The sequence below is a fragment of the Sardina pilchardus genome, chromosome 3, assembly GCF_963854185.1.
Source record: "Sardina pilchardus chromosome 3, fSarPil1.1, whole genome shotgun sequence".
NCBI classification, from domain to species: Eukaryota; Metazoa; Chordata; class Actinopteri; order Clupeiformes; family Clupeidae; genus Sardina; species Sardina pilchardus.
This window is the reverse complement of record NC_084996.1, coordinates 17232467-17248130: the sequence shown is the minus strand read 5'-3', so window position 1 is coordinate 17248130 and position 15664 is coordinate 17232467. Positions and strand designations below refer to the sequence as shown.

The window sequence follows — 15664 nt, the reverse complement described above, 5'->3', positions numbered from 1 at the left end:
TTGCACCATACATTTTTAATGGGATTGAGATGCAAACTCTTTGCTGGACATGTCACTGACTTTCCTGAAGAAAAGTTACAAATTCTCTGCTCTAAGGCAAAATATATTATAATTCTGGAAAATTATTTTTGATCGATGGAATGACAAGAGTCCAACACCTGAATGTACACTTGTGCATTTACTGTAGTAGAGGTATAAACTGCCATCTTCCCTGGTCCTTTTGCTGACATGCAACCCCACACCTGGAAAGACATATCAAATCAACCACAAGGCCAGACAACAGTCTGTATCTAAATTCCGTTGAAAATTGATGGTGGTTACTGAAGAAAATGGTGAATGACGAGGCTCCACCTTGCAAAGCTGATCTATACTGCCATTCAACAAAGTTGGAATCTGGATATGTACATTAGTGATGTCTGTGAGAAAAAAGCCAGAAGAGGCACACAAATGTACAAACTATGTTTTAGGTTTGTGATTCCATATTCTTTCGCTCAAGATTGAGTGATTCCATATTGTTTTACCCTCTACTATATGATCTGCAAAATAGAGTGCCTTAAATTACGATTTTTGGTTATTTTTTTCAGCTAGGTTTCACAAAGCCAGAATGTTAATATGTTACAGAAAAATGTTTAAGGCTCATCTGTGGTTTGTCTTTATTAAAAAAAAAAAAAAAAAAAGCAGCTGAATGAACATCTTCCAAGAGTGGTGATTCCATAATGTTTGGGGTTGTATATATATTATCAAAAATATGGGAAATTAAAAAATACCAGACAAGAAAAATTACAATGTAATGCCAATTCACTGAAGTACTGGAAAAGGAACAATTGAGATTTAATGGATGACAAGGGTTAAACTGGGTTAAACTTTGTTAAACACAAAGTGGAAGAATAAAAAAAAATTCTGAAGGAAGAAAAATCCCTAACACTGCTTAAAACTTAAACAAAAAAAAGAAACAAAATGTTTCCAAATTATCTTTCAATCATGCCTTCCATGTTACAGCAATGTTATAGCTATGCCAAGCCATTATCGTTTTTTGACAACAGATAAAAATGACATGTTTAAACCCATAGTGCAGAACTTGGGAATATCCATACTACAGTAGTTATCTGTAAGTAAGCTTTGCTTATGAAAATACACCCCTGATATCAGAATATAAAGTCACCAATGCACCACTATAGGAAACAAGTAAACATGTAAGAGACACAAGAGTCTTTATTACTCAATTCGGTATTTTTTTTCACAAAGAGAACAGAAAGGTTTGTCAGGTCTACTCACAGTCATGGGTACAGCACATTGTCCATTCAGTGAAAGCCAAATTACTGAAGTCATATCTACATTCATAACAATGAAGGGTCAGAGGGGGAAAAAAAAAAGTGTGTGTGTATGTGTCCGCATTTGGGGGTTGTCCCTCACCCTTCACATGTGTCACCATAATAAAAAAGTGAATTTAACCATCATATCACTGGGGAAAGTCCCTAATGTCCTTATCGGCCACCCACGATCAACCCTAAAACGGCTGGGTGGCACAGTCCAGCTCAGTACATCGAGAGTTTCCAGAGGTACGAAATGGGACAAAAAATGAAGAGACGACGTGTAGGAGAGCACTCATCTCCTCCGCTTACTGCTAGGCGACCTGCTTCTAGACCGCCTGCTTCCACTCCTGATAAAGAGAAAATGCAGAGAGGTCAGCACGGGTGTGTCTGTGTGTTTTTGGCCTCATGTTCTAGAACCACAGACACGACGGAGGAACAAGTTTCTGACCTTCGGTGGGGCGGGGAGGGTGCACCACGGCGCATTCTCATTGGAGGAGAATAGCTGAGCGAACGGGAGTCTCGCAGCGAATCAGCTGGCACCCTCTCAGGCCGAAGAGGGCTGACGGGGAAAGCACAGGATTACATGAGCATCTCACTTCACCTGATTGAAGGAAATGTCTTCTTGTCCTAAAGTAGAGTTCAGACCAAAGATTCCCGACGAGACGAGCCGCGACGTTCTAAATCCTTGCGACTGCGACTCAACGTGTTTAATGCTCTGCGACGGCTTGCGACTGCTTGCAACTACGTGCAACTTCTAATTCACACCGCTGCAACTCAGTCTCGTCGGGAATCTTTGGTGTGAATTGGGCTTAAAATAGTGGCATTTGTATGCGCTCTCCAAAGCTGTGAATTACTCTGAAAACACTGGTCACGATGGCAAACATGAGCACATTTCACATTTCAGCATCACGTTTTTTTTTTTTAAGAACACAAACCATAGTGAAATGTAAGTGACTAGATGTTAATATGTGCATTACTAGGATGTGGAAGGGGGATACATGGGTAAGCAGTAGACTGCACTGATGATTTTAAGACATGATAGATTACATGAGTTTTTTTTTTTTTTTTTAAATAACTAGGGATGCACTGATATATCTGCCACCATCAGCCTTGTTGATTGATCTCAGCAAAATCATATTTGCCATTTACTGATGGCAATTACTGATGTTTATCTGTTATGCTGCATCAATTCTACACAAGGTGAATGTTGTGCTATGACCGCCTGAGAAAATGGTTCAGTTATTTTATGAATATTCTTGTTTCACTATACTAAGGGTTATGACAACAACATCTAAAATACATATTAATACCTAAACAATGCCATTGGTTATGGGTCAAATTGTTATTCTATACATTACCATCAGCCTCGGCCCAGAATTTCTAATTTGGATTAACTGGTACCAATAATTAACTTAAGTGACCTAGAAATTGCGTTTTTAAGGTAGGCAGAAGACATGTCTACTTGGGATATTCTCCACTGATTGGATTCTTCTATAGTGCAGGCTGTGTGGTGGATAACAATCCACGTTGTGGGTGTATGTTAGCCATCTGTAAGAAGTAATACATTTGACTAAAAAACAACAAAGTACTTACCTCTTTTTACCCTCCTTTTCGCCGCCTGGCGAAGATGAGGACGACTTCCTACGTGGTGGTGGAGCAGCATCGCCACTGAACGTGAAAAAGAGAAAAAAAAGCTGAGATCTGGCCACAACTTGACGGTGTGTTAAAGAGACCCAATGCAACTTTCTGCAGGAGACGATCGCTCCTTGTTTACATCTGGAAGTCTGAGACGAAGAACCACGCTTGCAATTTATATATTTAAATATAGCCTATATATGTATAAATATACACGCTAAAGCTGTCGGGAAAGCTCTGCAGAGAAAATGCAAGCATAAAAAGAGCGAAAACGAAATCCAAACCAGAGATGAAATCGCCAATCCTGCATAGTTCCTCTTTAAAGACTGCTTGTGAACATATGCTGAAGCTCCTTACCCTTTGCCTTGCTCCGGCTCGGAGTCTGAGCTGTCGGATGATGATGACGAGGACGAGGATGACGAAGATGATGATGACGAGCTTGAGCTACCCTGCCAGCTTTTTTTCAACTTCTCCTCGATCCCTGGCTGCCCATTCACTGGGTTCTTCGCCGTGTTTGGCTGCTCTGGTTGAGGGGGGGGCAGAGCTGTGGGCTGGCCCCTGCGACCTCCTCTCGACGAATCCCTGCTCTCTGCCGAGGGCCGGGATGGGGAGGGCGAGTCTTTGCCTGGTGCCCTGCGATCCGATTGGCTGGAAGGAGCTCGTCTCTCTGGAGACCGGGACCTTCTCCTCTCAGCCGTCTCCCTGTCCGGCTCGGTCCTCACTTGCCTCATCCCCGTCTCCTTCTCGGAGCCGGGTTTCCGGCTTTGTTCCTTTGTTCCGGCCTTCCCCGCCTCATTCTCAGAGGCGGATGAGTCCGAGTCGGAGGAGGATGAGGAGGACGACGAAGACGAAGATGATCCCGAACGATTAGGTGGGGAAGGGGCTTTGGGCGGCGGACGTCCTCTCTTTTCTCTCTCCTGCTCTTGTTCTCGCTGTCGCTCACGATTCCTTTCTTGCTCCCGTTCTCTTGAGAGTGACCGACTGCTCCTACGTCGGTATCGGGGAGATGGAGAACGTCGAGACCTGAAAAAGGAAACCCATTAGAGAATAATGCCCAGTAGCAGTGATCACTGATGGGAGCATTTGGACCCTCATGGCTTTAGGGAGGCCATTTTATTGAGTAAGCATAATTGACAAGTGAATGAGTTGGGTACACAATACATACACCAAACATACCTGAAGGGGGGGCTGTTGTATCTCCTTGGGCTTCGAGACCTACTGCTCCTCCTGACCGGTGGCCTGTCTCTACTACGGTCGGCATCTCGCTCTCTGTCCCTGTCTCTATCTCTTTCCCTGTCTCTCTCCCTCTCTCGGTCCCGGTCTCGTTCCCGTTCCCTCTGTCTCTGCCTCTCCCGGTCCCGTTCCCGCTCTCGGTCCCTCTCATGGTCTCTGCTGCGTTCCCTGCGTGGTGAGCGGGCGGGCGAAGCCCTCCTGGGGGAGCGGGCGCGCGGGCCGTCCTGGTACTGCCGCGGCGGGGTGCGCGCGTCCTCCCGGCCCCTCACTCTGGGGGAGTCCGGCGACGCCTCTCTCCTCCTCCGGTCTCTCTCCCCCTCCCCTTGACTCTCCCCGGCGGGGGGCCGGTGGCCGTCGGCGCCCTCCCCACGCCCTCCCCTCTGGTCTCTAGTGGGCTCGGTGGGAGAGTAGCGCTCGGCCCTCTCTCGACCTCTCTGGGGGGCGGGCGGAGGGTTGCGGTTGTCCACGTTTGCGGGCGAGTATCTATCCTTCCCCCTGTCCCTCTGCCTCTCCATCTCTGCAGGCGGGAACATCTCTTTCCCCCGCTCCCTCTCCCTGTCTCTCGCCCTCTCCCGGTCCCTATTTTGGTTGTCCATTTCGGGGGGAGTGTATCGCTCTTGGGCCCCGTCCCGGCCTGGCCGCCTGCCTCCAGCCCTGTCCGCGGCCATGCGGGGCGGAGAAGGGGGAGACCTGCCCCTGGCGGCCGGAGCGGGGCTGTTGCGCTCGCGGCCTCTCCTGTCCGCGTTCTCCTCCCTCTGGTCGCGCGCACGTGCGGGAGGAGATGGGCTGCCTTTCCATGCGGGCGCGTGGGGCTGTTCCCGTTCCCTCTCCCTCCCTCTGTCCACCCTCTCTCTGGTCCCGTTCTCCTTTTGAGCGGGCGGCTGAGGCGGAGCCGGGGCTTCCTTCCCTTTCTTCTCGGCGGCCTTCTGCTTCTTCTTCTTCTGCCCATCGTCAGAGGAGGACGAAGAGGAAGAGGAGGAGGAGGAAGAGGAGCTGTCGCTGTCATCGTCGCTGCTGCTGCTGCTGCTACTATCACTGCTGCTGCTGCTGCTACTGCTACTACTGCTGCTGCTGCTGCTGCTGCTCTCTTTGGCTTTGCTCTTCTTCGCCGGCTTCTGCTTGGCCTTTGCCTTGTCTTCCTTGGCAGGACTCTTCCCTTTCCCTTTCTCTCGCCTCTTCTCCTCTACGTCTTTCTCTTTTCTGCTCTTGTCCTCTACAGCTCTCTCCTTCCTGGCCTCTGCCGCGCTGTCCCTCTCTGGAGTGCGATCCGGTGGACGATGCCTGCCGGAGCGAGTGTCTTCCTTCTCCTTCTCCCTCCCCCTCTCCTTCTCCTTCTCCCGGTCGCTCTCTCGCTCCCGGTCATTCGGAGCCTCCCTCTCTCTGCCCCTCTCGTTCCTCTTCTCCTCCTCCCGATCCCTCTCTCTCTGTCTGCCGTTGGCGATGGGCGAGCGCCTCGGCGGGGTGGCAGAGCCGCTGTGGCGGTCCCTCGGTCTCTCCCGCTCCCGCTCGCCCTCTCGTGCTGCCCTGGGCGGCGGTGGAGGGCTGTCCTTCTCCCTCCCCCTCGGTGGTTCCCTCGGCCTGCCCCGCTCCCGGTCCCGCTCCCTCTCCCGCTCTCGGTCAGACGGGGCCTTGGGCGTGACGTCCCGCTCTCTTCCGCTCCCTCGCTCCCTCTCTTTGCTCCGTCCTCTCCGGGGAGGCTCCCTGTCCGGGGACGCGGACGAGTCCTCGCGCTGCCTCTGGGGCTTGTCCTTCCTCTTCTCCTCCTCCTCTGGTCTCCTGCGCTGCTGCTGCTGCTGCTCCTCCTCGCGACTCTTGCCCTTCTGCCGCTTTGGGGACGGCGAGGGGGACGAGGAGTCGTGTCTGTTTCGGTCCGGCTTCTCCTGCTCCTTCTCCCGGCCCCTCGGCCGCTCCCCACTCCTGGACCGACGGGCTCGATCTCGCGAAGGGGAGGAGTCGTCGTGCCTGGACTTTTTCTCCCTGCCTCGGTCCTTGTCCCCGCCTCGGTCTTTCTCAGCCCTCTCTCCATCAGAGGAACTGACGTGTCTGGGTGGGTTCTGTGGGAAGCAAGCGAAGAGAAAACATAACACGCCATTAAAAAAGGGTTAAACAAAAAAAAAAGACATGGAGAGTGATGAAGAATATACTGCACATTCTCAAGACTACTGAACTAACCGTAGAAATGTGGACGCAGGGCTCACAGAGCACTATATATCTTGATCTGAGTACTGTTACACCACATCAAATCCCGGATTAATGGCTGCCACAGAGGACAACACAAATGTCCAGACAGAGCGTCATTGACCCTACCTCCCGTCCTGCTCTTCTTGGGGGAGTCCTGTCGCTACGACCTCTCCCCATTCTATCAGGAGACCGCTCCTTGCGCCCCTCCTCGCCTCTTCGTCCCGGCTGGTTCTGCTGTCGCTCCCTCAGCGGAGCGGGAGACGGACTGGTTACCAAAATTAGACAGAAATGGCGTCGGTCAATCGAAGAGAGCAGTTGGAGTGGAGAGAATGGAGTCAGTAGAAAAAAAGACCCTGTAGTTCAGGGCTCTGTAGGAACTGTGCATTGCAAACTACTGGTAAAACTAAAGGTCAGGTTTCATGTTAATGTTCACACGGAAAAGGTGAACAACACTTTCAAGAGTGCATCTAAAGGTCAATCACAAATATCTTCTGTGACAAAAGACATTGAGTGAGAAGGATCGAATGGACCCAACCTTGAACACTGTGGCTGTATATACTATTGCTGGTATCAAAAGATCAATGTACTACATAAGGAAGCAGCGCTACCTGTGAGCAGGGCTGGATGATGCGCCGCGGCGTTTGTGGGTCTTGGGAGAAGGTGGAGTCTCATTCTCACTCTTCTTCCTCTTTCTCTTTTTCTTTGAGGTCTCCTTCTCAGAGGAGGAACTGATGAGAAAGAATGACAACGGAACATGAAGAACTCAGCAAGACACAGGAAATATTACCGCATAAGTAGGAGTTCTGCTCACGTAACTCACCTATCACTGTCTTCCTCTTCAGATTCCGCCCTAAGAAATAATGAAAAGGTTGGATAAGTGAACAATAGCTATTTCTTAGCTAGTTACTAAGTATGAACAAATCAATATGAAGTTGTAACAGGAACACAGAAGCTGGTGTAATTTTAAAGTGGGTAACTGTTGGCTTGTCAGTTTCTGTTTGTGAATTCACAGTTTCTCTCTCAGACAGGCTTTGCCCCCCAACAAGTTAGTTACAGTCAAAAAACAGTACAATTGCAAAAATATACCTTTTTTTCTTCTTCTTTTGAGCCTTCTTCTTATCACGTTTGGGAGAGGGGGAGGCACTCTCTGAGCTAAAACAGATAACAGTACAAGATATGACCACAAGAAACTCATATCAAACTCACTCCTAAACTGCCAAACAAGGGTAAGTTGCCTGCCACCCGTTTACTCTCCCCCATCCACACTCACCTCTCCCTATGCTTGTTTCTCTTCTTCTTCTTCTTATGACTTTGTTTGCGTTCAGGGGAAGAGTCGGACTCTGATGCTTCTATAAGTCTACAACACACAGGACAAAGGGATTCAAATTCAAATCACAATGCAAAGTCATTCAAAGCAATAATCAGAATGTAAAAAGTTACACGGCACAATCAATAAAAGGATTTTCTATATGTGACCCTGCAAAGCGATATCGAAAAAAGGAATCGGAAAAAAGGAATCGGAATCGGAATCGTTCAAATTCAAACGATACCCAACCCTAATGATAATTTGAGAAAATCCATAATAAACAAACGTCCGGGTTAAAATGTTGAATTTTACGTTTTCGCATAATTCGACAATATAGAGTCTACAGTTTCATATTGTGATTTCATTTCACGGAAAAACATACGTTTTGACTGTTAAGCCCAGTGAAGATTCAATACATTAGCAGTCATTCCCGTTGTCCACGCCGCTTTTAACAGGTGGTTTCTCCTCTTCTGGCATATCGTGACGGGAGACCATATGTGACCATTCATAGCGAAATCAGTCGTTTTGCGCACAACGTTATTTTGAGAAAATCAACAATAACAAACTTCCGGGTTAAAATGTTGAATTTCACGTTTTCGCCTCATTCGACTGTATACAGTCTACAGTTTCATATCGTGAACGCATTTCACGGAAAAACATACGTTTTGACTGTTAAACCCGGCGAAGATTCAACACATTTGCTGTCATTCCCGTTGTGCACGCGCTGCTTAAAAAGGTGATTTCTCCTCTTCTGGCATATCGTGACAGGAGAACCATGTCAACTTTGGATGCTGTTATCTTAGCGATAGTTTGTGTAATACCCTCGATATAGATATCGTTGGAAAGCTTAGTTTATGGCCGTTCACGTGAGCACAATAACTTAATTTAATTAATTTTACCGAAACGACTGGTTCCGCTTTACAGGGTCACATATGTGAACTTTGGATGCAGTTATCTTAATTTGTGCAATACCCTCGATATACATATCGTTGGAAAGCTTAGTTTATGGCCGTTCGCGTGAGCACAATAACGCAATTTTGTAAATTTTACCAAAGCGACTGGTTTCGCTTTGCAGGGTCACATATGCTCTTATAGCCTTCCGTCCCAATCCCACCCAGCTCCATAGATTCATTCTACTCACTGGTACTGCTGCTGCTGGCGCTCCCTCTCCAGCCTCTCCTGCTCCCTCTTCTCCTTCTCACGCTCTTTGCGGTCGGGGTGAAAGGAGGAGCCGTCCACGTAGTCGGAGCCGATGCCGAAGGCCTGCCTCAGCCGGTCGTTCTTCTGCTGGTTGGCTGCAGCCAACGCATGTGTCTCGGTCACGCTAAAGGCAGGAGAGAAGATACAAAAGTCAATGTAGGGACAGAGCATAGACATAGACTGGCAACTGTCTTCAGTCTATCTGTGATATCTTTGAGAGCCTATTGAAATGTGGGTCTGAGAAATGGCCGGGGACTTACTTTGGACGTTCTGTGGGAGTTGGAGCGGGCTCCAGTTGCTCCTGCAACATCAGCCGGAAACTGTTCACTTTCTCGTCGATCTCTTCAGCGGAGTACCTGAGAGAAGCAATACAGGTCAGTGTCAAAGCCACAAAGCTTCCACATGACACATGGATGAGTGCTGTGAGACACAAAACCTCTATAAGATAATTAAACAGAGATTGATGCAGCCATTGGAGGACAATATTTGAACATTCTACCGTAAATAATCAAAACAACTTGGATGTTCACATCAAGGGCCTACAGAGGCATCGACTCGACCAGGGAAGAGCCCAATACAATTCTGATGAGGGGAAACGAGTGGCCTGTCATAATCTGGCACGGCTAGAACAACACCTTACCCTTGCTCCTCCATCATGTCCTGCAGCTCGGCACACTTGACCTCCAGCTGCCTCTTCCGCTGGTGCTCGAGGATCTCAGCGTTAGGCTGGCGGTTCAGCTGGCTTTCCAAGCGCTCACGGTCCTTTTCATCCGTACCGCGGTCCTCGCGCGGGCGCTTGGCACGCACGCTCGACAGGTTCCGCTGCACGTAGCCATTGGTGCCACTACCACGCGGCGTGGTAAGGCCAATCCCGTTATACATCTCTGCTCTAGGAGATGAGGAAGGGAAAAGAAGGAGAGGTTTAGGGGTGCAACCAGTAACAAGGCAGAGAAAGAAGAAGCAAGGAAAAGGCAAGTTAACATAAAGCAAGTGGCAAACAAGTCTAACTATCTAATATTTTCACCATAACACCTAAAACAGGCCTTCAGAGACTCTTCAGATAGGCACACAAACAAGAACAAGGTTTAGAAAAAGAGGGAAGGAAAAGATTCCCATAATTGAGCCTGAGCTGAAACACTTTTGAATGCCACAATAACACACATGATCTCAGGAGACTAAAGCCCTAAGTTTTAAGTCACGTCTATCCAAAATTACATTGCCATGAAAAACAGAACCACCCTGCCATTTGATCTCCAATTTCATAACTAACATTATATTGGACTACAACAGGAACATCAATATCAACACACTTAATTTAAAGCAACAGGATGAGCACCACAGGCCTTGTATAACTGCCATGTTTTACAGTCATTCACGAAAACGTATCCCTTGTAAGATTAAGAACAATTGGCTGGTGGTAAAGCAAATCCATTGACACAAGCAGATCGCCAATGAATGTTGTACTGCCACTGACTGACAATAAATATCGGTGGCGCGCATGATCTAAAGCGCATTTCTAACATGTACAAGCTATTTACCGGTAACTATAAATTAATGCTTTGACAATAGCATATGGCCATAGACTGACCAGTCTAGACAACGCCAAAGTGTCGATCTGCTAACTCGTTAAAAAAATAGTTCGACAGTTTAAGACGAGGACTGATAATAACTACTGAACTCGCCAATCTTCATGTACATTTCGTCAACGTACTGGCACGGTAATGGTTTACTGTGAAAATGGGCCTCGTAATCTCGGAGAACCTCGTCATATGGGACGCAAAGCTAGCAAGTTCAGTTAGCTATCCATCTCCTACTTGTGAGATTTATGGTGTTCGCTAGCAAAGAAGATTGTCGCAACTTCATAAGACGACAAGTTAGCCAACATTAGCTGGATGGGAACTTGCACGTAGCTACTTAACTGTCCTGACTTAACAGGGCTCACGCACCACATTCAACTGAACGATACGTTAGTAATAAACTAAAATATACAAACAACAATAACCTGCGAAACAAAGGCTATGATAAGGAAACTGAAATAACATGGCCGATTCTTAGCTATCTACTAACATTAACGTAGCTACAGCGGACACCTCATGTAACGTTATCATGCTAGGCATTGTCGCAGCTTCTTAGAAGTAGTTTCAAATAACATCAAACACCCATAGATAATTTAATTCGGTGTTTTATTCAAATTACAACATAGATGGAAAATTACCAATACCTGTTGTCTGGCTATCTCTCAAAGTTACTTAATAGGTAGCTAACGTTGAAATAACGTCAGCCATCCACTAGCATGGTAGCCAACTAGATAACGATAGCTAGCGATAATGCTAGTAAGTAACAGCTAAAATACAACTGGGAAACAAACGCGCAGATTAGCGAACTTACCTCTTTTGTTTTCAAAAGAGAGAGAATGAAGGATGGCTCCTCACTCAGGGATTTCAAGATGTCTTGCCCGATAATAAAGAGGGGCTACAACTAATAACAAGAAGAAATGTAATTCTCAAACACGTTGCTAGCTACTGTACCGGAGCAAGGCTAACTTAGACGTCATGGGAAGGCATGAGATGACCCACAAGGCAATGCGATTGGACTACAAATGCTGGGGCTGTTCGTAATGTTATAGCGGCACTCCATTTGCGCATAACTCTTGGAACCGAACACTTGTCTGCCAAGTTTATACTTCCCAGATCCTTGTTGAAGGATTTGGATTTTTATATCTTTAAGCTTCGTACACCTTGCTCTACTCGTCTGTCTTCTGGCTTTAAACTAATTTGACATGAATGGAACATGGTAGGCTACATGACATGGACATGCCAAAAGTATTCGCTCACCTGCCTTGACTCACATATGAACTCCAGTCACATCCCATCCTTAATCCATAGGGTTTATTATGATGTTGGTCCACCCTTTGCAGCTATAACAGCTTCAACTCCTCTATGAAGATTTTCCACAAGGTTTAGGAGTGTGTTTATGGGATTTTTTACCATTTGGTAATGACACACTGATGTTGGACGAGGCGACTGGCTCTCAGGATCCACTCTAATTCATCCCAAAGGTGTTCTATTGGGTTGAGGTCAGGACTCTGTGCAGGCCAGTCAAGTTCATCATCCATGTCTTTATGGGTCTTGCTTTGTGCACTGAATTTTCCAAAATCTCTTGGTTAACGCTGAAGCATTCAGAGTTCCTTTCACTGGAACTATAAGGGACCAAGCCCAGCTCAGGGATGGACCCTTCCTGTGGATGAACTTGGCTGGCCATAAAGTGCTGATCTATACTGAACAAGTCCTTGGGCATGTTTTAATTACAATACTGCCTACTTTTTAACCTCTGGGGTCAGGTGGACATGACTCTAAAAAACTCTTTTAAATCAAGAACCATTTATGCCCTCTGTTTGAGTCCTACTACTAGAAAACATCCTGGGCTTTCATGGTCACAATCATATGTGGTTAACAGAACTAAACAAAACTTTTTTTCTGGGTCCCAGCAGGATATGTCCTGTTTGTCTTGTTCAAAATAATCCCATTTTCATGGAAATCAGTGTCTCTCTGGGACATACAAGCGTAAATATCCCCAGTTTTCCTATCAAGGCAGAAATGTGTGTCATAGAATACATGTGGTCATTAAACATGCACACATACCAACTTTACATTTCCATTCAGAAAAAAGAAGCACTTTATTTCCATCTTTCTGACATGAGTAGGTACTGGAATTAGTGTTGTGTTGTTGTTGTTGTTGTTGTACTGTCTTGTATACTGTCTTTTCTTAAAACATCTGAGAAGTCAGGGTAATTTCATATTTGCAACAATAAAATTGCAATGCATTTCCAAACTGCAGAATTTTTAAACGCTGTCATTAGGTAAAACGTTTAAAACGTTCAGGTGTATAACTCAGTATAAAATTATACAAAATACAACTTTAAAACACTGAAAATCAAAATAGTAAAATTGGGCAGGTGACAGCCAGGGCCAGAGTGGTGATCCAGGGCAGCGCTGTGGTGGTGTGAGCCAGGCCTTTAGAGCAAAAGCAGGATGCAGTCACATGGGTTGTGGGGGTGGGCTCTGCACCTGGAGGGTCACATTTCATCCAGTCAACTGCAGTAGATTTTGCCTTGATGAGCCCTTCGTTCAGCCCTCCTCGTCCAAGCACCCAGTAAGAAGAGCCCTTGAAGAAATACGTGTCTCCTAAAACAGAGTGAAAAATCATAAGGTGCGGGACAGACAAAAGACAGAGGTGGTTATAAATGGGTTATAAAAAGAAGGACAACATAGGTGTAGGTGTAGGAATACCTCCAAATAAATGGAAGAATATAAAGCATAATTTCTACACCAGCTAAGGAATTTGTCACTTTTTGTGGTGCATATTTTCTCTGATCCCCCCAGCCTCTGTAACTTCATTGCCCATGGATGCTGTCTTACCATCTCCCCAGCTGATGATGTCATCTGGATGTGCAGGCACCCCATTCCAAAGTGTGGCTAATTTAGGATAGCCCACTTCCTGTCTCATGCCAGCACCTGTCTCGTCAAACCTCCAGAACTCTCCACCGCCGAACAGGTACGTCTTCCCATTGTGAGCCCACACGAATGCTGCCTCCAGTCTGGTCGGCACATGTCCTGCCAGTGTCCGCATGCCCCAGTCCGCCAGTGGACGAGGGTAGTCAGGGAGCGCCGTCCTGTCCTTAAACACCCAGTACTTATCGCCTGAGAGAGTCATGGAGCACAAGAAAAGCTGTGATTTCCATACACCCCCACACACCCATACACATACATGTGCTATACAACATGTGTTTGGGGTGGGTATAAAGAGACATGTTTGTACTCAGTCACTAGGTACAAACTGTACATATGGTAGAGGAACATCCTTATTTTTTTTCCTCACCACTGAAAAAAACTATTTTTCCATTGGCCCTCTCATAGACGGCATCTATTCTCTCCAAGGTGGAAGGAAGACCAATCCAGAAGTTCTTTATCAAAGCAGGGATGAAGGACAACAGGGAGCCTGAGTGCTGGACCCGCCAGAAGTATTTCCCTGAGAAAGAAAAGAGAGAGATAGACATAGGGAGGAATGGGAATGAAGAGAAAAGAGGAGAAAACATGGAGAAATGTTGTGAGGTATTCATTTTAGCATAACTGTGGGTAGCTTATGTATATTTATGTGTGGGTGTACACATGTTTGTACGTTTGTTTGCATTGACTGAGGCAGTTAAATGAACTTGGCTTTACCCCTGAAAAAGAAGACCTCTCCTCTGATATTGGCTATGGCATCATAACCTCCTTCACAACGATCAGGAAAGGCAGGCATTGGACTGGGAAAGTGATCATCAAAAACATTATTGTAATATTACATTATTGGCTTTGGGTTGCACTCTGTGCACATTAAATGCGCTATACAAATAAAAGTACCTTACCTTACCTTACCTATTATTATATCTCTACACACCACTATCATCACTTTAACCATGTATTGTCCATTATTGTTTTCATTTCAATTGAATCATAATCATCATCAATGACAATATTATTCTATCACACTATTCTATCTTCCTTTGTCTGTGTATAAAGTGGCGAGTGTTATTCTTACTAATCAGTTGGTCTCGCAGGTATGGGAATGGATGGCATCTCTGGCATCACAGGTGTAGGCTGTGTCCGAACACCTTTCCCTTCAAAGACAGTTAAACTTTTCTCATATGCTATTCCTTTCAAAACTCATGACAATATGAATGCCATTCTCAATAACTGTATACATGTGCGTGCATGTGTTGTATGCAAGGCAAGCAAGCGTTTGTTTGAATACAAGAGAGCAAATGTGCGTGTGTGCGACGTGTACCATAGAGTGTCTGTATCCCCAGCTTGTCATCATAAGGCAGTAAGTAGCTACGGAAGTCTCCCACTGAGCCCTGATAGTAGGGCCTCATGATGGATGGAAGGAAGGAGGAGTGGGAGAGACCCAAAGCATGGCCAAACTCATGGACAGCCACCGCAAACAGGTCTGTGGTTCCATTGACATCTGACACAGGAAGGAGGTAAATATATGTGCAGGGTCAATACATAATATTCTCCCCAATTGTCAATAATGTTATACAAAATTGCCACATGCAAATCCATGAGGCTCATAGAGACCTCCATAGCTCCAGTGTTCCCCGTCATCAAAGTGGGTGTTCCCCGCCATGTCCCCTGTCCCGGGAAAGAATGCATGGGCCAGCGTCCCCCCTCGGCCATCGAAGGGATATCCGTCATTATGGTAGCCACGTTCGAAGGACACCTCTATGTCCACGTCCTGCCGCAGTTCTCCTGGTCTGGGGTGCACCATGTGGAAGCGCAGGGGGGTGTGCTCACCCCAGACGCGCAGGGCGTAGGTCAGGAGCATCTCCACCAGCTCTGGACGCAGCCAGGGGGAGCGAGCGGGCGACGGGAAGCTCCGCACGCTGCAACCGGAGAACAGGAAGAGTGAAAAACAATGCACCGTGTCTGAACATCACAGTTACAAATGGCTGCTTGTGTGGAACTGGAGTGGCCTCATAGCCTTTCTCGCTGTTCCATATAAAGTATAATTATGTAGCATCAGGCAAATGCATGGAAAGCAACACTATTCATTTTGTGGTGGACATGCTCACCCTTTTCACAGATACAATACACTCAGCAAAGGCAGAATATCCTTTACATGATCATCACCGTGTGAGTACGTAGGACTGTGTGGACATGTGTAGGAGGGTATGTTGTTTTTGTACTTGGCATGTTTCCACAAACCTCCAAGTGATGTTTGTTTTATACCATCTAAGACCTGTCAGACTGTATCT

General features: G+C 46.6%; 2 protein-coding genes across 2 annotated transcripts in view; both read right to left on the bottom strand.

Annotated features, from left to right (window-relative positions):
* Positions 1-807: 807 nt before the first annotated feature.
* Positions 808-11427, bottom strand: srrm2 (serine/arginine repetitive matrix 2). The gene is made up of 14 exons (XM_062532196.1): positions 11257-11427; positions 9509-9757; positions 9129-9224; positions 8810-8992; positions 7633-7719; positions 7449-7514; positions 7183-7212; positions 6971-7090; positions 6489-6627; positions 4125-6235; positions 3306-3971; positions 2907-2981; positions 1762-1872; positions 808-1660 (listed from the first exon to the last, which is right to left on the bottom strand). The coding sequence occupies exons 2-14, from the start codon at positions 9748-9750 to the stop codon at positions 1606-1608; spliced, it is 3981 nt and encodes a 1326-aa protein (XP_062388180.1). The 5' UTR covers positions 9751-9757; positions 11257-11427; the 3' UTR covers positions 808-1605.
* A 1092-nt stretch (positions 11428-12519) lies between these two features.
* mmp25a (matrix metallopeptidase 25a) overlaps positions 12520-15664 on the bottom strand; it is a gene marked incomplete in the record, with an annotated part of 5767 nt that continues 2622 nt past the window's right edge. Inside the window, 8 exon segments of the mRNA XM_062530944.1 lie at positions 12520-13052; positions 13287-13568; positions 13747-13896; positions 14091-14173; positions 14449-14527; positions 14695-14874; positions 14988-15292; positions 15615-15664. Coding sequence (XP_062386928.1) covers positions 12802-13052; positions 13287-13568; positions 13747-13896; positions 14091-14173; positions 14449-14527; positions 14695-14874; positions 14988-15292; positions 15615-15664 — 1380 coding nt within the window.

Bases quoted from the DNA above. Each gene is read 5' to 3' on its own strand.
- srrm2 (XM_062532196.1), bottom strand. From the start codon at position 9,750: ATGTATAACGGGATTGGCCTTACCACGCCGCGTGGTAGTGGCACCAAT. The intron at 6,236-6,488 runs GTAGGGTCAATG...TGCTTCCCACAG, and splicing joins CAAGAAGAGCAGGACGGGAG to AACCCACCCAGACACGTCAG. The intron at 1,661-1,761 runs GTCAGAAACTTG...TCTCTTTATCAG, and splicing joins CCCTCCCCGCCCCACCGAAG to GAGTGGAAGCAGGCGGTCTA.